We start from the raw sequence: 24122 nt of genomic DNA on the forward strand, positions 1-24122 counted from the left end.
ACAGAGCTTGAGAGGATCAGCAGAGAAGAATGGGAGATACTCCCCAAATACAGGTGAGCCAAGCTTGTAGTGTCATACCCAAGAAGACTCAATGCTGTAATCGCTGCCAAAGGTGCTTCAACAAAGTACTGAGTAAAGGGTCTGAATACTTATGGAAATGTGATATTTCACTTTTTAATTTTTAATACATTTGGAAAAATTTCTAAAAACTAGTTTTCACTTTGTCATTATGGGGTATTGTGTGTAGATTGCTGAATAATTTTGTTTATTTAATCAATTTTAGAATTAGGCTGTAACATAACAAAATGTGGATAAAGTCAAGGGGTCTGAATACTTTCCGAAGGCACTGTACGTATGTATATATATGTACTATATATACAAAAGTATGTGGACACCCCTTCAAATTAGTGTATTCGGCTATTTCAGCCACACCCGTTGCTGACAGGTGTATAAAATCGAGCACCCCACCATGCAATCTCCATAGACAAACATTGCCAGTAGAATGGCCCGTACTGAAGAGCTCAGTGACTTCCAACGTGGCACTGTCATAGGATGCCACCTTTCCAACAAGTCAGTTCGTAAAATGTCTGCCCTGCTATAGCTGCCCCGGCCAACTGTAAGTGCTGTTATTGTGAAGTGGAAACATCTAGGAGCAACAACGGCTCAGCCGCGAAGTGGTAGGCCAAAGAAGCTCACAGAACGGGACCGCCTAGTGCTGAAGCGCGTAGCATGTAAAAATCGTTGCAACACTCACTGCCGAGTTCCAAACTGCCTCTGGAAGCAACATCAGCACAATAACTGTTCATTGGGAGCTTCTTGAAATGGTTTCCATGGCCGAGCAGCCTCACACAAGCCTAAGATCATGATGCGCAATGCCAAGCGTCGGCTTGAGTGGTGTAAAGCTGGCCGACATTGGATTCTGGAGCAGTAGAAACGCATTCTCTGGAATGATGAATCACGCTTCACCAACTGGCAGTCCGAAAGATGAATCTTGGTTTGGCGCTACCTGCCCGAATGTATAGTGCCAACTGTAAAGTTTGGTGGAGGAGGAATAGTAGTCTGGGGCTGTTTTTCATGGTTTGGGCTAGGCCCCTTTGTTCCAATGAAGGGAAATCTTAATGATACAGCATACAATGACATTCTAGATGATTCTGCGCTTCCAAATTTGTGGCAACAGTTTTGGGAAGGTCCTTTCCTGTTTCAGCATGACAATGCCCCCAAGCACAAAGCAAGGTCAATACAGAAATGGTTTGTCGAGATCGGTGTGGAAGATCTTGACTGGCCTGCACAGAGCCCTGACTTTGGGATGAATTGGAACGCCACTGCGAGCCAGGCCTAATCGCCCAACATCAGTGCCCGACCAAACTAATGCTCTTGTGGCTGAATGGAAGCAAGTACCCGCAACAATGTTCCAACATCTAGTGGAAAGCCTTCCCAGAAGAGTGGAGGCTGTTATAGCAGCAAAGGGTGGACCAACTCCATATTAATACCCATGATTTTGGAATGAGATGTTTGACGAGCAGGTGTCCACATACTTTTGGTCATGTAGAATATGTATTATATCTGAAGAATACGTAGGATATAATTGTATATGTACAGCAACAGTTGAATAGGATAGACTTGACTAGAATACAATATATACATATGAAATGGGTAAAACAGTATGTAAACATTATTAAAGTGACAAGTGTTCCATTATTAAAGGACTAATGTTCCATGTCTATGTACGTAGGGCAGCAGCCTCTAAGGTGCAGGGTTGAGTAACCGGGTGGTAGCCGGCTAGTGACAGTGAATAAGTTCAGGGCAGGGTACTGGGTGGAGGCCGGCTAGTGGTGACTATTTAACAGTCTGACGGCCTTGAGATAGAAGCTTTTTTTCAGTCTCTCGGTCCCAGCTTTGATGCACCTGTACTGACCTCGCCTTCTGGATGATAGCGGGGTGAACAGACCGTGGCTGGGGTGACTGAGGTCCTTGATGATCTTCTTGGCCTTCCTGTGACACCGGGTGCTGTAGATGTCCTGGAGGGCAGGCAGTGTACTCTGGTGAGCAAAATTTCTTCAGCCTCCTGAGGTTAAAGAGGCGCTGTTGCGCCTTCTTCACCACACTGTCTGTGTGGGTGGCCAATTTCAGATTGTCAGTGATGTGTACGCTGATGAACTTAAAGCTTTTCACCTTCTCCACTGCGGCCTCGTCAATGTGGATGGGGGCGTGCTCTCTCTGCTGTCTCCTGAAGTCCACGATCAGCTCCTTCGTTTTGTTGATGTTGAGGGAGAGGTTATTTTCCTACCACCACTCCGCCAGGGCCCTCACCTCCTCCATGTAGGCTGTCTAGTCGTTGTTGGTAATCAGGCCTACCACTGTTGTGTCATCTGCAAACTTGATGATTGAGTTGGAGGCGTGCATGGCCACGCAGTCATGGGTGAACATTGAGTACAGGAGGGGGCTGAGCAAGCAACCTTGTGGGGCCCCTGTGTTGAGGATCAACATAGTGGAGGTGTTGTTGCCTACCTTCACCACCTGGGGGCGGCCTGTCAGGAAGTCCAGGACCCAGTTGCACAGGGTGGGGTTCAGACCCAGGGCCCCAAGCTTAATGATGAGCTTGGAGGGTGCTTTGGTGAAGGCTGAGCTGTAGTCAATGAACAGCATTCTTACATAGGTACTCCTCTTGTCCAGAGGAATACCTATGTATTGGTATTGGAATACCTCTCTCTCTCTCTCTCTCTCTCTCTCTCTCTCTCTCTCTCTCTCTCTCTCTCTCTCTCTCTCTCTCTCTCTCTCTCTCTCTCTCTCTCTCTCTCTCTCTCTCTCTCTCTCTCTCTCTCTCTCTCTCTCTCTCTCTCTCTCTCTCTCTCTCTCTCTCTCTCTCTCTCTCTCTCTCTCTCTCTCTCTCTCTCTCTCTCTCTCTCTCACACACACACATACACACTATTTCACTCCCTCTGTCTCTCTCTCTCTCCATCTGCTGTGCTGTAAAGTGATAGAACTGTGTTCCCGGGAGAACAGGGACTCCTGTAGTTAGCGTGCATTGCTGGAAGTAGAGAGAATGAGAAAGCCCCCCTTCTTCCTAGACTGGTAGAGACAGTAATTGTGCCTGTGTTACCTCTGTCAGCAGTAAGCAGGGAAGAGAGGATAGAGGGAGCCAGGTGCTGATTGGGGTCACGCTAAGCACCCTCGCTAACAATGTCCGGAAGAGGGGTAGAAAGTGCTAGGTGACAAGCGGAGAGTGTGCAGTAATTTATTCAGAACCAGTTAAAAGTGTGGCCCTGTCGATTCATGGCCCTGTCAAAAGTTTGGCGTTTGCACTTCCTGAGATTCCTACATTTGGCTCGGATCTCATGCGTGATTCACAGCACGGCCCCTGGAGTCTGTCCACATAAGCCAATTAATGGAAGGAGACTCTTCACCTGTCACGTGTGTTCATCTCTCTTCTGATCCCAGGTCAGCCAGTGTATAAGGTCACTGAGCTCACGATTAACTACATCAGGCTGTCTTTGTTTTTGTTGTTGCTGTTGTTGTTGTTGTTTTTTCTCTCAGGCTAGACTCCAGTCATGCTAGGCTTGCTGAGGAACTGCATTCTCAGTGTCAGTGTCTGTTTGAAGTTGTACTTATGTTTGAATGTAAGTAGCACCTACATCATTTTGAGTTCATTAATCAATGTTGCTAGTAGATAGATTCACTACTGTAGCCCTAACCATATTCATATTGTTTTCCTTTTTTGAACCATCATTAAATGATCCTTTTTCATAGTGGACAGCTTTACAATGAATGAAGACAAACAGTCGACATGTACCAGTATTTCCTCATTAGGATATCTCATCTATTGTAATGATAATTATTAGTGTGTGGGAGTGTCTCTGGATGGACATATTGGAAGTTGGCCATTAGCCTCCTGATTTATTATATGGGTAATGCTTTCTCCCTGATCTGCTTTTCATATGATCCCTTTTCCCCTCTTGTCTTTTTGCCAATTAATTCTGGATATGTTATAGCAGCAGAGAGCAACCATTAGAAACTCTCAATGAACCATGGACACTTGAGTGCAGCAGGATCATTATGTGCGATTTCTGAAAATATCAGGCTTCATATTTCCCCTCTATCTTTATTTTATAGATGTGGTTATCTTTTTCTTTCCTTCTGTCTCTGTCCCTTTAATTCCATTGATTTATGCAATTGCTGCCAGTTTTTTCCTTGTTCCAGATTTTGTTATTTGGCTGTTTCCATAACAACCTCAGGGCCATTTCTTAGGCTGTGGGTTTTGTCTTAATCCTGCTCTGCTGCTCCGTGCTTATTTTTCGTATGACTTTTTCTCCCGTGTTCTAAATTGCTCCCTTGCTCCCCCATCTGTATTATTCCCTCCCCTTCTCAATCTTCCTCTACCCCCCTCCCTCTGTCTAAATTGCTCTGTTGCCACATTCTTTTTCTGTATTGCTGCTTTAACATTTTCAATTATCTGAAAAACAATTTTCAAATCTATAATAAGTTAGAGTGCATAAAAAAACAGTGGCGACAACAATGAAAATGGTGTTCGGGTGGCATTATTGAATCCATATTTTGCTTTTATTTAACTAGAGAACAGTTGCAGTTATAGAATTGAAGCTGTGTGAGTGCAGTGTACTCAATGTGTCTTAAGTCATGCTGCCACGTATTTCGCTGTCATTAGATTTTTACAATTTATTTTCCAAAGGGACCTGATCATTTGGTTCAACATTATTTTCCTTTCCATTAGTATAACCTGGTTCCTGGTATTTCCCAATAGTAATAACATGATAATAACCTATTAATAAATTGCTTGTTGTCATTTTGCGATACATGACAACAAGTGCCCCTAGGCACCATTTGGTAGCAGGTGGTTGGTTACCAATTATATTGGATTGTCCTGGGCAAGCAGGTGTGCTGGTGTCTGCCTTTATGAGTGGGCATCACTGGGCACATCACAGGCATGTGGTGCCTGGTGGTTAGCAACTGTCTCTGTCTTGTTTCCCAGACAGACACATAATCAGATGAGAGATCATCTAAGAAGACATTGTTTATCTCAGACTAGAGTACTGCTATTTTCCTTTTGCAGATGGAACACGGTTGATTGTAATTGGCGGTTGTGAGGCATAACCGTCCTTGCTGCGTTATCCTAGTTGGCTATTGTGAGTTTTAGGATCACTTAGGTGACAATGTATCATACATTCTCTCTCTCTCTTGCACTTGTCCATGTTTCGCTTGTCAATCTCTCTCGATCTCTCTCTCTCTCTCTCTCTCTTCCTCTTTCCCTCTGTTTCTCTCTCATGATGCTCTGTTTCTTTTTTCATCTTCTCCCATTCACCCTGTTTCTCTCCCTCTGATTCCCCCCGTCTTTCTTTGACTGGTATAAATAGCTGGCAGGCTGTCAGAAAGGGAACCAGAATGACAGCGTCTTGGGCTCTTTGATTCCCCTGGTGATTGGCCCTTTCATAGCCCCTGACAGAACACCTGCTTTCCTCTACCTGACAGCTGCAGGAGGGAAGGAGAGAGAGAGCTGGAGAGAAAGAGAGAGCCAGAGAGAAAAGAGAGAGAGAGACAGAGAGAGCCTAGAGGGAGAATCATTGGGTAAATGGAATAGGGGAGAGATGGATAAAGGGAATCTAAGATTGGAAGAGGGACATAATAAGAGAGGCATGATCTGTTATAATGTGGCTGTTTGTGAAAACATCCCTGCAGTGTCCCATCTGCAAGTGTTCTGAAACTGAAAGAGCCTCTGCATGGTGCATCTTTCTATTTGTGTGTGTGTGTGTGTGTGTGTGTGTGTGTGTGTGTGTGTGTGTGTGGTCTTGTGTATGTGTGTATCAAATCAAATTGTATTGGTCACGTACACATGTTTAGCAGATCTTATTGCGGGTGTAGTGAAATGCTTGTGTTTCTAGCTCCAACAGTGCAGTAATATCTAACAATTCACAACAATACACACAATACAAACACATCTAAAAGTAAAATAATGGAATTAAGAAATATATAAATATTAGGACGAGCAATGTCGGAGTGGCATAGACTAAAATACAGTAGAATAGAATACAGTATATACATATGAGATGAGTAAAGCAAAAATATGTAAACATTATTAAAGTGACTAGTGTTCCATTATTAAAATGGCCAGTGATTTCAAGTCTATGTATATGGGGTAGCAGCCTCTAAGGTGCAGGGTTACGTAAACGGGTGGAAGCCGCCTAGTGATGGCTATTTAACAGTCTGATTGCCTTGAGATAGACGTTTTTTTTCAGTCTCTCGGTCCCAGCTTTGATGCACCTGTACTGACCTCGCCTTCTGGATAATAGTGGGCTGAACAGGTAGTGGCTCGGGTGGTTGTTGTCCTTTTTGATATTTTTGGCCTTCCTGTGACATCGGGTGCTGTAGGTGTCCTGGAGGGCAGGTAGTTTGCCCCCGGTAATGCATTGGGCAGACCGCACCACCATCTGGAGAGCCCTGCGGTTGCGGTTGGTGCAGTTGCCGTACCAGGCGTTGATACAGCCCGACAGGATGCTCTCAATTGTGCATCTGTAAAAGTTTGTGAGGGATTTAGATGCCAAGCCAAATTTGTTCAGCCTCCTGAGGTGTGGTTGGACCATTTCAGATCATCAGTGATATGTACGCTGAGGAACTTGAAGCTTTCCACCTTCTCCACTGCGGTCCCGTTGATGTGGATAGGGGCGTGCTGTTTTGTTGACATTGAGTGAGAGGTTATTTTCCTGGCACCACACTCCCAGGGCCCTCACCTCCTCCATGTAGGCTGTCTCGTCATTGTTGGTAATCAGGCCTACTATTGTTGTGTCGTCTGCAAACTAGATGATTGAGTTGGAGGTGTACATGGCCACGCCGTCATGGGTGAACAGGGAGTACAGGAAGGGACTGAGAACGCACCCTTGTGGGGCCCCTGTGTTGAGGATCAGCGAAGTGGAGGTGTTGTTTCCTATCTTCACCACCTGGGGGCGGCCCGTCAGGAAGTCCAGGACCCAGTTGGAGAGGGCGGGGTTCAGTCCCAGGGCCCCGAGATTAATGATTAGCTTGGAGGGTACTATGGTGTTGAATGCTGAGCTATAGTCAATGAACAGCATTCTTATATAGGTATTCCTCTTGTCCAGATGGGATAGGGAAGTATGTGTGTGCGCACGTGCGTGCAAGCGTGTGAGCATGTGTGTGTGTGTGTGATTTCAATTGTGATTACTGTTTTCTGTTAATCCATTTAGGAAAAACACTCAACACATAATTTGCTAATTGTGACTGAAACGCTCTAAAGCGTTGTACCATCTAAATGTGACAAGTGCAGTTTTGGGTATTACAACACATTAACATCCTTTAGCATGGCTTTATGTGAAATTGGACTAATGGCCGATGATTGTATTGTCATGTAGCCTAATGGCTTTCAGAGCTTAGTGATTGGTTCATGTACCTCATAGCCTGTTATGATAGTGCTATGATACTGTCAAGTATTGTTTGGTTATTCTGTTTCTGAAAATAGAACATCTCTCAAACCTCATTGTATTTTCTTTCAATGAATACTCACATTACCCTCTGGTTAGGAGTAAGGCTCTGGGTTAGGACTCTGTGAATGTGTTACTTCATCTCTACAATAATAACATACAGCAATAAATGCAGTGCCTAGTGAAAGTCTACAGTACACAGCCTTCACATTTTGCTGTCTTAAAATAATTAAAGCCAAAAAGGGTTTAAATTAGATTTTTTTACCAATAGATCTACACAACGTACTCCACACTGTCAAAGTGAAAGAACGTTATAGAAACTATTCCTATTTAATAAAATAAATAAATCATGAAGATGTGTTGATTGCGTATGTCTTCACACCCCAGATTTAATGAGATTTTACCTACTTTGTACAACACTTTGCACAACATACAGTACCAGTCAAAAGTTTGGACGCACCTACTCATTCAAGGATTTTTCTTTATTTTGTACTATTCTCTACATTGCAGAATAATAGTGAAGACATCACAACTATGAAATAACACATATTGAATCATTTAGTAACCAAAAAAGTGTTAAACAAATCAAAATATATTTCATATTTGAAATTCTTCAAATAGCCACCCTTCGCCTTGATGACAGCTTTGCACACTCTTGGCATTCTCTCAACCAGCTTCACCCGGAATGCTTTTCCAACAGTCTTGAAAGAGTTCCCACATATGCTGAGCACTTGTTGGCTGCTTTTCCTTCACTCTGCCGTCCGACTCATCACAAACCATCACAATAATTCCATGTGTGTTATTTCACTATTATTCTACCTTGAATGAGTAGGTGCGTCCAAACTTTTGACTGGTACTGTATATCCATTGTTTTTGTCAAAAACCTTGTCTCTGATTTTCAAGCAAATTTAAGTCATGACTGAGACTGGACTACTCAGGCATTAAAATGTGTCTAATTGTCCCGCTGAAAAATATAAACTCTATCCCAGGGTTTAGTTTTCAGAAGACTGAGGCGGGTTTTCGTCTAACTTTTTACCTGGGCTTTGCTCCTTTCATATTTATTTTGAGCCTGACAAGCTCCCCAGTCCCTGCAGGTGACAAGCATACCGATAACATGATGCTGCCACCATAATACTTGACAATACAGAGGGTTCACTCTGTGTTGTTTTGGATTGACCCAAATCTGTCGTTTTTAATTTTGGCCAAAAAGTTAATTTCTTTGTCATGTTGTCTTGCAGTATTACTTAGATTATAATTTTTTTAATCAACTTCATATGTATCATCTCCAGCATCACCCCAACATCAACATGTGTGAAAATGGCGCGTTTCTATGTTTTGTAGTAAAAAATATAGAGGAAGATAGTGTTTCCAATGACATCATCAACCAATTATGAGCAATGCCTACTCATAATTGGTTTTAAAAAACAGGATGATGTTATTAGAAACAATTTATCTTCCTCTATTTTTTACTACAAAACCTAGAAACACACCATTTTCACATACTGAATGTTGTTTTTGGGGTGGTGCTGGAGATGAATATGAATTAGAATGTTCCTTTAACGGCCCTGTTGCAAAAATAATGGATGTGGATTATTTGAATACAGGCTTCCATCTTGTCACTTTTTTATACAGGCCAGTAATGTGGAGTGAATGCAATGTTGTTGATCCTCTGTATTTTCAAGGATTGTTGTGTTTTCAAGTATTGTTGTGGCAGCATTATGTTATGGGTATGCTGGTCATCGGCAGGGACTGGGGAGTTTTTTAGGATCAAAAGAAATATGAAAGTAGCAAAGCACAGGTAAAAAGTTAGAGGAAAACCCGTCTTAGACGTCTGAAAACCTAACCCATGGATAGTTTTATTTTTCAGCGGGACAATTACACACATTTTAATCCAAAGACACACCAGAATGACTAAAGAGGTGTTGAGTGTTCCTGAGTAGTTCAGTCTCCATCCTGACTTAAATCTGTTTGAAATACAGAGACAAGGTTTGAATATTTCTGTCCATCAATGATTCCCATTCCCAGCTTGAGCAATTTTCACAAAAACAAGGTATATACAGGGGCTTGCGAAAGTATTCACCCCCATTGGCATTTTTTCCTATTTTGTTGCCTTACAACCTGGAATTTAAATGGATTTTTGGGGAGTTTGTATCATTTGATATACACAACATGCCTACCACTTTGAAGATGTAAAATATGTTTTATTGTGATACAAACAAGAAATAAGACAAAAAAACTAAAAACTTGAGCGTGCATAACTATTCACCCCCCCAAAGTCAATACTTTGTGGAGCCACCTTTTGCAGCAATTACAGCTGCAAGTCTCTTGGGGTATGTCTCTATAAGCTTGGCACATCTAGCCACTGGGATTTTTGCCCATTCTTCAAGGCAAAACTGCTCCAGCTACTTCAAGTTGGATGGGTTCCGCTGGTGTACAGCAATCTTTAAGTCATACCACAGATTCTCAATTGGATTGAGGTCTGGGCTTTGACTAGGCCATTCCAAGACATTGAAATGTTTCCCCTTAAACCGCTCAAGTGTTGCTTTAGCAGTATGCTTAGGGTCATTGTCCTGCTGGAAGGTGAACCTCCGCCCCAGTCTCAAATCTCTGGAAGACTGAAACAGGTTTCCCTCAAGAATTTCCCCGTATTTAGCGCCATCCATCATCCCTTAAATTCTGACCAGTTTCCCAGTCCCTGCTGATGAAAAACATCCCCACAGCATGATGCTGCCACCACCATGCTTCACTGTGGGGATGGTGTTCTTGGGGTGATGAGAGGTGTTGGGTTTGCGCCAGACATAGCATTTTCCTTGATGGCCAAAAAGCTCAATTTTAGTCTCATCTCACCAGAGTCCGTAAAGCCCAGCTCTGTGGAGTGAACGGCTTAAAGTGGTCCTATGGACAGATACTCCAATCTCCACTGTGGAGCTTTGCAGCTCCTTCAGGGTTATCTTTGGTCTCTTTGTTGCCTCTCTGATTAATGCCCTCCTTGTCTGGTCCATGAGTTTTGGTGGGCAGCCCTCTCTTAATAATGGATTTAATGGTGCTCTGTGGGATGTTCAAAGTTTCGGATATTTTTTTATAACCCAATCTGTACTTCTCCACAACTTTGTCCCTGACCTGTTTGGAGAGCTCCTTGGTCTTCATGGTGCCGCTTGCTTGGTGGTGCCCCTTGCTTAGTGGTGTTGCAGACTCTGGGGCCTTTCAGAACAGGTGTATATATACACTGAGATCATGTGACAGATCATGTGACACTTAGATTGCACACAGGTGGACTTTATTTAACTAATTATGTGACTTCTAAAGGTAATTGGTTGCACCATATCTTATTTAGGGATTTCATAGCAAAGGGGGTGAATACATATGCATGCACCACTTTTCTGTTATTTATTTTTTAGAATTTTTTGAAACAAGTTATTTTTTTCATTTCACTTAATAATATATAATAATATGCCATTTAGCAGACGCATTTATCCAAAGCGACTTACAGTCATGCGTGCATACATTTTTGTGTATGGGTGGTCCCGGGGATCGAACCCACTACCTTGGCGTTACAAGCGCCGTGCTCTACCAGCTGAGCTACAGAGGATTCACCAATTTGGACTATTTTGTGTATGTCCATTACATGAAATCCAAATAAAAATCAATTTAAATTACAGGTTTTAATGCAACAAAATAGGAAAAACAACCAAGGGGGATGAATACTTTTGCAAGGCACTGTAAGTAAATGATTGAAAGGGAAGGGAGAGATTACGGTTAACATACTGTATATTGAGTTAAAGACAACTCTGGCTCTCTTCATTCATTATTGCTCAGACTATGTAAGATGTGCTGGATGGATGACAACACTGCAAGATCAATGTAGCCTGAAGGCAGCTAGCTTCTCCCCCTCAGATCCTTGGTTATTGTTAGCGACAGAGACAGCATGATGTAATCCCTGTAGGCGGTAGAGCAGAGCCCTATGGCCAGGCGCTGTGTCATTAGCATGATCAGCCCCAGTGTATGTCCATTACGTGAAATCCAAATAAAAATCAATTTAAATTACAGGTTGTAATGTAACAAAATAGGAAAAACGCCAAGGGGGATGAATACTTTTGCAAGGCACTGTATGTTGCCCTAAGAGTTGTGCAAGGTTGGTAGAATCTAATAAAAAATGATTCAAAGCTGTAATGGCTGCCAAAAGGTGCTTCCACCAAGTATTACATCTGAGGTGTAAAGACATACTGTATGCAATCAATACATCTTTAATTTAAATGTATTTAATTTGGAACATTTTCTAAAATGTAGGTTGTGTAGATCGGTAGGATTTTAAAAAATGTAATCCCTTTTTAGATTTACAGTCATGCGTGCATACATTTTCCATATGGGTGGTCCCAGGAATCAAACCCACTATACTCACATTGCAAGCGCCATGCTCTACCAGCTGCGCTACAAAGGACCAATCTCTACCATTCCTCTACAGGTCCAGACTGGTACCTGGTACGGGTGGAGCTGACGGTGACTGATGTGAATGACAATGTTCCAGAATGGACCATGGTCCCCTCCCCCTACCTGGCAGTGGTATCTCCCAACGCCCTGGCCGGGTCACTGGTCTACAAGCTCCATGCCCAGGACGGAGACGAAGGCAACAACGGGGAGGTGGAGTACTTCCTGTCTGATGGTAGGTGTTTCCTGTCCAGGGATTGAGTACGATTTCATTGAGTACATCAACTGGCAGCATTGTAATAGACAGAGAAAAAAACATGATTTTATATGGTTTTATAAATGGTGTTATACCTTTATACTTCTAATACGTCTGTCATCTCATTAAGATAAACATGTGTCTTATCTTATGTCATGTTGTGTACAATTGCGGAAGTTCAGCAGAATGAAAGTGCCTGTGGGTGGGATTGCACATGTGAATCTGTCCGTCAATTACTCTAATATTAGAATCCATCTGCACTTTCTTTTCAATGTGTTTTATAAGGTTCATTATTGCTGCGCAGCTGTCCTTATTAAAGGCAGTAAAAGCACCTTGACTTTTTAAATAAATAAATCCCTCTAATATGGAACATACCGGACGTTCTGTTCCATGAATGAATGACAGAAAAGAAAGTTGTCGTGGCCTGGCCGGTCTAACGGTAACGCCGCAGCCAACTGTACATGTAAGCATAGGTTCAAATCTGGCTAACTGCCATTTGACACGACCTCACTCTGTCATCCTCTAGCTAGTCAGAAAATATATATTTAGAAAATATACTCCTCTGTTGTCTCCTAACTGCAGGTGGTGACGGGCGTTTCGAGGTGGACAGGAAGAGTGGTCATGTGCGGACCACAGGGCTGCCACTTCAGAGGGACAAAGAGTACCTGTTGACAGTGGTGGCTGCTGACCGGCTGGGTAGCCGTAGTCCCCCAGTGGTAGTGTCAGTCATAGCAGGAGCCAGAGCACCACAGTTCTCCAACACATCCTTCACTATCTCACTACCTGAGAACACACCAGAGGGACAGCCGTGAGTACTACATACACACACACACACACACACACATACACCCATGCAAAGCAGAGGAGGCTGGTGAGAGGAGCTATAGGGTGGAATGGAATGAATGGAACGGAGTCAAACACACACACACCCAAACAAACGCACACATAGAACAAATATTACAACAAATATTATGGTTAAACTCAAATATACTGCTTAATAAAAAAGCATTCTTAATGGATAAAAAAATTATGATATTATTAATGATAATATGAATAGAAACGGTGGAGTTATGTCACATATGTAACTATCGAAAAAGTATGGGAATGTCTGCTCAATCCAGTTATAACCAACTGATTGCAGTATTACCACAAAAATGGAGGAGGCAAGCAGAAGAGGGAGAAGGTAGGGAACTTGTTTGCCTGCCATATAAAGATACAAATTGCCTGAAAATAATTGGCATTAATAGAAAAATATGCCAGTTTCATTTGAGGACAACAATGTTCACAGCTGCGCCATACAGGTTGCAAAATAAATGGGAAGAGATTTTCAATGTACCGATTCCATGGCACATGGTTTATAAACTGATACAAAAAACATCCCTTGATTCATCACTCAATTCAGTGTAAAACTGTTCCCATTCCTCTTCCCATGGTCGTAGGGACTCCAACTAGAACCCCACCGGGTGCAGTGGTCGGGGCTCTTCTCTCTCGATCCCCGACCACCCCTCTAGCCCCCCAACATTTTTTTATTGGGGTTGCTTCTCGGGCTTCCTCAGCGGTTGGTCCCGTTGGCGTTGTCGTTGATCCTCTCCTACCCGGGCCTGTACCTTCGCCCAGGGTCCTTTCCCAGCGAATATCTCCTCCCATGACCACCATTTGCCCACCTGTGACAAAACTATTCGCTCCGCCTCGGCACGCTGCTTGGTCCTTTTGTGATGGGATCTTCTGTCACGAGCGTCGAGAGACGGGTCGGACCAAGGTGTAGCGTGAAAAGCGTACATGTTTATTCACCCAATAAACATACAAACCAAAACAAGAAAACAACGTAACGTGATGTCCAAAAGGCTTTACACACCAGCCTAACCGGAATAAGATCCCACAATACCCAGTAGGCAATGGGCTACCTAAGTAAGATCCCCAATCAGAGACAACGAGCGACAGCTGTCTCTGATTGGGAATCACACCCGGCCAAACATAGAAATACAATACCTAGAACATAAACATAGAATTTCTAGCATAGATTTCCACACCCTGACTCAACAAACTAGAGTTCTATAGGTCAGGGCGCGACACTTACAAATAGCAGTGTTGGAAGATTTGGAAAGCCATATTCAGTCAATAAATAAACAAATAATACTCGTAGGAAAGGTTTTCATCTTTTATGTAAAACATCACGGCACAATTGAAAAAATATGGCACGGGCCTACCGAGTGGGGCAGCGGTCTAAGGCACTGCATCACAGTGCTAGAGGCATCACTACAGACCCGGGTTCGTTCCCGGGCTGTATCACAACCGGCCGTGATCGGTCACATAGGGCGGCGCACAATTGGCCCAGCGTCGTTAGGAGAGGGTTTGGCCGAGGGGGCTTTACTTGGCTCATCGCGCTCTAGCGACTCCTTGTGGTGTTCGGCGCCTGCATGCTGGCCTCGGTCGTCAGTTGAACAGTGTTTCCTCCGACACAATGGTGTGGCTGGCTTCCGGGTTAAGCAGACGGGTGTTAAGAAGCGTGTTTTGGCGGGTCATGTTCCGGAGGACGCATGACTCGACCTTTGTCTCCCGAGCCCGTTGGGGATTTGCAGTGATGAGACAAGATCGAAAAAGGGGGTAAAATACCAACAAAAAAATATATATATGGAAACCAAACGAGGGTGGTCTATGGTGATAGGTGGGATGGGCTGAGAGTGGCGGAAGGGTGGGATTAAAGAGCTTATGTTTGGTAATGTATTAATGTGATTTCTGTATATAAAAGTACCATGTATGCAAAAAATTGCACACATGCACACAAACACGGACAGTCACACACATACACATACACATACAGTGAGGGAAAAAAGTATTTGATCCCCTGCTGATTTTGTACGTTTGCCCACTGACAAAGAAATGATCAGTCTATAATTTCAATGGTAGGTTTATTTGAACAGTGAGAGACAGAATAACAACTAAAAAATCCAGAAAAACGCATGTAAAAAATGTTATACTTTTTTCCCTCACTGTACATAATGTAAAACCATAAGTTATGAAGGTCATAGTTTAAAAAAACAAGTTGGCATGAAAATAATTCACTAGTATTCACAAATCATTTGAATACATAAACATAGTACCGATTGCCAATGATATGCACACATTATCATACTTTAACAGTGCACATACACAAACAAACTCAGACATTTCCATACATAAAACATTATGCATTGAGCCATAAGCTCACATAAATCATGCATACATAGTTATTCAATATACGACCAACGATTGTTTGTCACACACACACACAACACACACACACACACAAACACACACACACACACACACAAACACACACACACACACACACACACATACACATACACTCTCTCTATATTATAGCCAGTGACGGTGACTGTAAGGGATTTGACCTTTGGCCTCTTGCCTCCTCTATTCTCTCCAGTCTCTTCTCTATTTTGATTGACAGGAACTGACATCACTCACCCATCAGTTAAAATAGTAATATCTGTGGTGATTGTTCCTGCCGAGCGCCTGAGGGAACTCATCAAAAACATTTAACATAACGCCATTGGCGTTATGGTACACATTACACAAACCAGAAAACATCTCCTGTCTCTCGCTGTCTCATCACTAAACTGAATAACCTTGCTAGATTTGTTCATCATTCTCTCACTCTCTCTCTCTCTCTCTCTCTCTCTCGCTCTCTCTCTTTATTGCTTTCTCTCTCTCTCTCTCTCTCTCTCTTTTGCTTTCTCTCTCTCACACACACTCTTTCTTTCTCTCACACTCTCTTTCTTTCACTCACTCACTCACTCACTCACTCACTCACTCACTCACTCACTCACTCACTCACTCACTCACTCACTCACTCACACACACTCTCTCTCTCTCTCTCTCTCTCTCTCTCTCTCTCTCTCTCTCTCTCTCTCTCTCTCTCTCTCTCTCTCTCGCTTTCTCTCACTAGATGTATTAATCATTTTGTCAGTGTTTTGTCAGTATGTAGTTCTGTCCTTGAGCTGTTCTTGTCTATTAATGTTCTGTATTATGTTATGTTGTGTGTGGACCCCAGGAAGAGTAGCTGCTGCATGAGCATAAGCTAATGGGGATCCTAATAAATAAATAAATAATTCCCTTTCCCGCCCTTCTCTCTGGCAGCTTCCTGGCAACTCCAGCCGTGTCCTTCCAGAAGCAGCCAATCAGCTACAGCCTGCTCATCAATCCCAGCAGTCTGTTCAGCATGCAGGCGGACACGGGGGAGGTCACTCTGACCAGGACCATAGACTTTGAGATGGACCAGCACAGCTTCCTGCTCATGGTTAGGGCCAGCGAGGATCAGGACAGTCTGAGCAGTGCTGCTGAGGTGGGTCCAATGTCGATTCAGAATGATAACCTAGCCAATCCTGTGAGGGCATTACATTCAGTGTGTTTGTGTGTGTGTGTGTTTGAGAGAGAGAGAGAGAGAGAGAGAGAGAGAGAGAGAGAGAGAGAGAGAGAGAGAGAGAGAGAGAGAGAGAGAGAGAGAGAGAGAGAGAGAGAGGGAGAGAGACACTGGGTGAAAAACGACAGTGTGCCATCACAGCAGCAAGATTTGTGACCTGTTGCCTCAAGAAAAGGGCAACCAGTGAAGAACAAACACCATTGTAATACAACCCATATTTATGTTTTTTTATTTTCCCATTTGTACTTTAACTATTTGCACATTGTTACAACACTGTATATATACATAATATGATATTTGAAATGTCTTTATTCTTATGGAACTTCTGAGTGTTTACTGTTAATATTTATTGTTTATTTCATTTTTGTTTACTATCTTAACATACGTTTCCCATGCCAATAAAGCCCTTAAATTGAATTGAGAGAGAGAGAGGGGGGGGGGGGGGGGTTGGAGGGCGAGAGAGTACATCATTGAGAATCATTGGTTAATGGAATAGGGGAGAGATGGATAAAGGGAATCTAAGATTGGAAGAGGGACATAATAAGAGAGGCATGATCTGTTATAATGTGGCTGTTTGTGAAAACATCCCTGCAGTGTCCCATCTGCAAGTGTTCTGAAACTGAAAGAGCCTCTGCATGGTGCATCTTTCTGTTTGTGTGTGTGTGTGTGTGTGTGTGTGGGTCCAGGCCGGCCTTGGACCCTCTCTGTCTCTCTCTCACACTCTCTCACACACACACAAACACACTGAATGTAACACCTCTCACAGGGTTCGCTAGGTTATCATTCTGATTAGGAATATCAATTAATAGAGATGCGAAGATGCTTGAACAGAGAGAAGACATGGGCAATGGCTACATGAACAAAAGGAATGGGAACATGTATGATGTTGGGTGGTCTAGTTTGTTGTCTCTGTGCTGGGGAACTGGGGGAGACACTAAAGAATGGCTCCCAGTGTTTCTCTTCTGTGGTGCCCCGCCTCAACGCGAGCATCATGCCTAGTTAACGTCAGCAGAAAGACAGACATCTTCACTGCTCAGCCATCCACTGGTCTTCCCTGTCCTCAGGCACAACAGTAGAGGGAAACAAACATGAGGGCGAGAGAGAAAAGACTGGCAGCTGCTCCTAAGATCTGTCTAATCCTGTGAGCTTTAAGTCCAGAGAGAGTCCTCAGTGAATGCCTGGAGCGGTGGAAGAGGGAGAGAGGGAGGGAGGGAGGGGGTGGGACGGAGAGAGGGAGGGAGGGGGAGGGACGGAGAGAGAGGGAGAGAGAGGGAGAGAGAGAGAGAGAGAGATAGAGAGAGAGAGAGAGAGAGAGAGAGAAGGCTAGAGGAAGGGAAAGAGGGAGGGAGGGAGATTCTGAAGGGAGGGAGAGGGAGGGGAAGGAGGGAGAGAAAGATACAGAGAGAGGCGGGAGGGAGGGAGGGGGGTTGCTGCCCATGCTCGTGCCATGCTCCGACTGCCCACGCTCCTGCCCTGTCTAACCCTCACTGGCCTGCACATGCCACAGGGCACAGCTTTGAACTCTCATCACATACCTTCAAAATTGTAAATCCAATAAGTCAAACAGTCAAACTGTCAAAGCTGCCTCCAAAGAGACTGAGTTGTGAAAAGGCCCTGAACTTTGAATCTGCTTTGTTAATTTGCAGGCAGACTCCAGGCGTTTCACCTACTGCAGCGAAGACTTTGTAGCACCATTAGTTACCTAACAAGGCAGTGACCAGCCCCTCCACTTCACGCCGCAGGGTCCTCAGCCTTAACAGAGCTGACTGGCTCTCACGTCAGATTCAACCCTCTGTTTCATCACTGCACTGCCCAGCACAGCGCTCTCTCTCCTCTTCCCTCTCTCTCCCCGCTAGCTGGCTCGCATCTCCTCAGGGAGCTGCATGGGCAGAGCTCAAATTACTGTGCTTCTTCTAACAGAACAGTTGTATGCTTTGGTACAGTAGTCATGATGTTTGTTAAAGGGGGTCAGCTGATGTTCTTCCCAGTTCTTGTTGTTTTGTTCTTCAGAGAGTGTTCTGACTCTGATATCGGAAGAACACTCCGAGTCTGACTGAGTGTTCTACTCCTTAGCTGCAGGCTCTGGACTGGAAGAGAACAGCTGTCAATGCAGGCAGGCAGCTCTCCCTACCCCCCTAATGAATAGTAGAGTAGAGCAGAGCAGTGCTCTGGCCATGGGCTGCCGTGTTAGCCCTACAATACACTGTATTTCATGTCAGTGGTTCTCTCCTAGTAGTCACAGGGGGCAGCTAAGGCTGCATTTTGTCTCACTGCTGGTATTGATTATGAGGCCCTCTCACTGGATCCAAAGTCACCACACTACAGGTCTCCGTCTGGTGGCCAGCTAGGTTATTAATGGGCCTGGGTAAGCAATCCAAGCCTCTATGTAAATCGGTGAAGTTTGTGTCCCTCCGAGCCTGGATAGGGATGTAACTGCTGCTCACGGCAGATAACAAAGAACAGGCGCTTATGAACGCACACCTTTGAGCACATCGCTAAGCGCTGACTGCATGGTGTAATGAGGGAGGGAAAGGTGTGGATTTGGTGGATTATGTTTTTTTTTTCTCTCTCCATGACTGGTGTATCAGAGTGAATTACAGTGAGGATGCTGTAATCCCCTGTTACCTCACTGTTTCTCTTTCAGAGGAGAGGAAGGGCAGAGGAGGAGGAGGAGCGGGGAAGAAATAGCAGCAGCAGAGCATCTCTTCCCTTCTTCTTTTTCTTCTTCTTCTTTTTCTGACCCTATTGAACCTCTTGGGGGATTGCTTACCCAGTGCTGTAGAGTTTGGCTCTGACTGTTAGTAGTGAAAGGGCAATCTACTGAAAGCAGCTTTTCCTCTCCTGTGATAAACACCAGGGACGATTACTGGCTCTCTCCCCAGACTGGGCACAATCAGACACTTTCAGAAGCCCAGATATGAATGACTCTTGCTCCCTGGCACACCCCAAGCTCAACCTTTCTGCCCTGCAATGTATTACACTTTACCTTCAACTATACTATACTCACATTTTACTCGGTGTCTCTAGCTCACTTTGTTCTCAGTTTAAATAGATTGTATTAGCTGAGCTGCTAAAAGGTCAAAAATGTCGCCAAAGCAATTCATAGTAAGACAGTTAATTAGGTTTAACAATTAATCTATCAAAGGCCTAAAGATAACTATCAAATTACCTGGAGGAGGAGAAGAATTTACTCCCACGCTCTCTTTCTCTCTCTCTCTCTCTCTCTCTCTCTCTCGCTCTCTCGCTCTCTCTCTCTCTCTCTCTCTCTCTCTCTCTCTCTCTCTCTCTCTCTCTCTCTCTCTCTCTCTCTCTCTCTCTCTCTCTCTCTCTCTCTCTCTCTCTCAATAAATATTAACAGTAAACATTACACTCAGAAGTTCCAAAAGTTTTTTCTCCAAAAATTTCTTTCTCCTAATTAAACAGGTGCGTGTGATCATCACAGATGAAAATGACTGTGTTCCTGAGTTCCTGCAGTCCATTTACAGCAAAGACAGTGTGCCAGAGACTGTAACCACGGCAACCTCTCTGCTACAAGGTGAGAGGAGCGATACACATACACTCTCTCTCACAGTGTGGGTCTAAACCCCTCCATCCATCCACCCTCCCTCCTCCCTCCCTCCATCCTCCCTCCATCCTCCCTCCCTCCATCCTCCCTCCCTCCATCCTCCCTCCATCCTCCCTCCCTCCATCCTCCTTCCATCCTCCCTCCCTCCATCCTCCATCCTCCCTCCCTCCATCCTCCCTCCCTCCATCCTCCCTTCATCATCCCTTCATCCTCCCTCCATCCTCCCTCCCTCCATCTTCCCTCCATCCTCCCTCCCTCCATCCTCCCTCCATCCTCCCTCCCTCCATCCTCCCTCCATCCTCCCTCCATCCTCCCTCCCTCCATCCTCCCTCCCTCCATCCTCCCTGCATCATCCCTTCATCCTCCCTCCATCCTCCCTCCCTCCTCCCTCCCTTCATCCTCCCTCCATCCTCCCTCCCTCCATCCTCCCTTCATCATCCCTCCATCCTCCCTCCATCCTCCCTCCCTCCATCCTCCCTCCATCCTCCCTCCATCCTCCCTCCCTCCCTCCATCCTCCCTCCATCCTCCCTCCCTCTATCCTCCCTCCATCCTCCCTGCACCCCCCCTCTTGCTCTAATGTCCATCTCATGTCCAGAGACAACGGACAGTTCTGTTCCTAGGAGAAGACCACACGGAGCTCCACATATTCCCTGTAGTGTAGTCACATAAGTTCAATATTATTCTGTAGTGCTATGTTCACCATGCTGGTGGGTGAGGAGAGGACAGGCGTACACTTACAAACACACAAAACGTGGACATCAAAAACCTTTTTTTATCGAGTCTCTCTCTGTACTTGATTTGCATAGTACCAGAGGTGTCCTCTTGCTGATGAACAGCCATTTTTGGCAGACATTGCTGTGAGACCGCTATGCTCAAGAGGTGCATAGTTACACTAAAAAATATCGCTGTGAATCTGACCATAACAGGACTTCACCGCAGAACAGAACGCATCTAGAGCAAAAAGGAACAACATGGCGCATACAGACTTTTAAGCAGCCGTGAGAACACCATATCTGGGTCACATCTATGGGGACATGTAAGCTTTCAATGAAATGTCAATGAAATGTTTTTTTTTAATTCCCTGTATGTTGGTCCGACGGTTTAAGGTGAAGGAACCGAGATTAGGCTCTTGTTCCTGGGATTAGTGGGGTCCGAACAGGAGGCTGTGATTGTGTCCCAGAGAGAGAGACTTTACACTGGACATCATCCGGCTCCATTTTAAGGGCTATCCCAGGCCACAGCAACAAGCCCTGGGATTGTCTGGAGTGGATCTGAAAGATTAGATATACATGGATTTAGGCATTTAGGGTGGTTTTAAAGTAGAAGTAGCAACATGGTAAACAGCATCACAAAACATGATTTATTAATCTATGTCTCCTATAGCTCTGTGCTGTGGTGAGGGCTGAGGAACCAGACCATTGGAGGCAGTTTCATCAGATACTCCATTTGGCCAAATACATCACTCCCAATAGATCTGGGGCTCAGGCCAAGAGGGGATGTTGTCTGTTGTGGCAGTTAGTCCAAGAATCCTTTAGAGCCACACTGGCTCAGTATTGATGGATATTAAAATGACTCTCATTGCTAAATCAGCAAGTGCATGCTGAGGAAATGAAATATTGACTTTGATGTATGAAGCCTTGCACAGTCTATGGATATGTGTCAACAAGGATAATGCTCATATTTGACAGTGTTATTGGTGACATTTAAATCCACCAAACCTGGTTCCCTTGGATCAGTTGAGGCTGCTGAATGGCTCATAATAATGTCCAGAATGGAGCAAATGGAATAGCATCAAACCCCTGGAAACCATGTGTTTGATGTATTTGATACCATTCCACTGATCATTCTCCAGTCATTACCACGAGACCGTCCTCCCCAATTAAGGTGCCATCAACCTCCTGTGCCTTGGATGCTGTTGGTCTACATGCAATCTAAGGAGAATACCAGAATGCAGGAGTTCACGGTGAAAAGACTAGTTAGCGGAAAATATGCTGATCCCAGTCCCAGACTGAGCCCTCTCTTTTAGCAAGGCAATCACTCTGACCGTATCCCTACTCCAGTATGTTTTCAACAGAAAAAGAGAAATGTGGGAAAATGCTTGCCTTTTCCTAACCTTCAATTTGATACGATACAGAAATGTGTGAACATGCATGAAAAATAGTAGTAATTAAGTCTAGCATTTAGACTAACGTGACATGTTGGATATGTTACCGTTTTTTTCAATTGCTTAAGCACAATTTTGAACACTACACCAAAGTAGCACATCACCTCAGATCATTTGCAAAATGGAACACTTTTGTCAAAACTATACAATGTCTTATAAAAACCTTATTTTGTTGTCATAACATAAACCCAACCATCATATGGTCTGATTCTGTTTGAATCAGTTAAACACTCCTGTGCTCAACCTAAAACACTTTTAGCATTTACACAGAGAAAGTGTCAAAATAAATTCACCAACACCACATGACACCAATTGTGCAGACCAATGAAAATATGAATTTATTTTCATGTACACAAGTCAGTCAATTCTGAACATTTCAACAAAACATTCATAGCAAAACATTTTCCAGTTTTCATACAGTATTACTGAACATACCATTGTACTGTAAGCTTACAGTAATACTGGAACATAAATTGCATATCCAGTTCAGAACCGAATAAAAAAGAAAAATAACCTAAACATCTCTCCGCCTAGCTGGATCTGGCCACAGGGCCTCGTCAACATCACAGGCTATATTTTCATTTGCAAGGCAACGTGGGAAGAATATTTTGGAGTGACGAATCCACCCTTGTATGGATGCTGCTTCAATTTGATCACATGCTTCCACCATAGCTTGAATGAGGGCCATTTGGACATAGGGCCGGAGATCATAAACCTTCCACCGCCATGCTGAGAAGAACTCCTCGATGGGGTTTAGGAAGGGGGAGTATGTTGGAAGGTATTGAACTGTAAATTGTGGGTGTTGATGAAACCAGTTTTGGACCAGAGCAGAACGATGGAAAGCTACATTGTCCCAGACGACAATGTATTGCATCTGGTCCCTTTGGTTTCTGCTGTGATAATATTGTGTAATCTGTCTAAAAATGTAAGAATGAGGTCAGTGTTGTAAGGACCCAAGTTGGCATGGTGGTGGAGGACACCATTCTGTGTAATGGCAGCACAAAGGGTAATGTTACCCCCACGTTGCCCTGGTACATTGACATTAGCCCTGTGGCCAATAATGTTTCTTCCCCTTCTTCTCACTGTTGTCAGGTTAAATCCAGCCTCATCAATGTACAGTGGTGTGAAAAAGTGTTTGCCCCCTTCCTGATTTCTTATTTGTTTGCATGTTTGTCACACTTAAATGTTTCAGATCAAACAAATTTAAATATTAGTCAAAGATAACACAAGTAAACACAAAATGCAGTTTTGAAATGAAGGTTGGTTGTTATTATTACAGTTTTTCCCAATTGCTAAAACACAATTTTGCAAACTAGGCTGGTTTTATCAAAATACTTAACACAATTCACAAAACCACACCCAAACTGCAAAATACCTCATATATCCTGCAAAATGAAGCACTGCAACCAAAACTACATATAGCATTATCAAAATCAAACATTTGCACGAAATTGCACACACTTCATTCATATTACCAGATTTTTGTCTAACCAACTACACACTGTTGGACATAATGAAAAGCACTGTCATCTTTAGTATGCTTTGCCATAATACAAAAATAGTTCAAATTGTAGAAAATTATTCAGATTGTTCACATGCACAGAAATATTTGCAGATACACACACTGCCGGTCGTATACCTTCCACCGCCATGCCGAAAATAACTATTCTATGGGGTTCAGAAATGGTGAGTATGTTGGGAGGTATTGCATGAGAAATGGTGGGTGGTCAGCAAACCAGTTTTGGACTGGGGTTGCACAATGAAAGCTCACGTTGTCCCATACTACAACTTCCCGGGTTCTTTGATGGTCTGCATCATTCACACGCTCTGGTGGTATGAGAATGTTGTG

General features: G+C 43.9%; 1 protein-coding gene across 1 annotated transcript in view; it reads left to right on the top strand.

The window, feature by feature from the left end:
- LOC311111753 (neural-cadherin-like) overlaps positions 1–24122 on the top strand; it is a gene marked incomplete at both ends in the record, with an annotated part of 182747 nt that overhangs the window by 56620 nt on the left and 102005 nt on the right. The window contains 4 exon segments of the mRNA XM_084154568.1: positions 11905–12102; positions 12706–12931; positions 16261–16465; positions 19967–20078. Of these exon segments, the coding sequence (XP_084010694.1) occupies positions 11905–12102; positions 12706–12931; positions 16261–16465; positions 19967–20078 (741 nt within the window).

This window comes from Coregonus lavaretus, assembly GCF_964263955.1.
Source record: "Coregonus lavaretus genome assembly, chromosome: 37".
Classification (NCBI taxonomy): Eukaryota; Metazoa; Chordata; class Actinopteri; order Salmoniformes; family Salmonidae; genus Coregonus; species Coregonus lavaretus.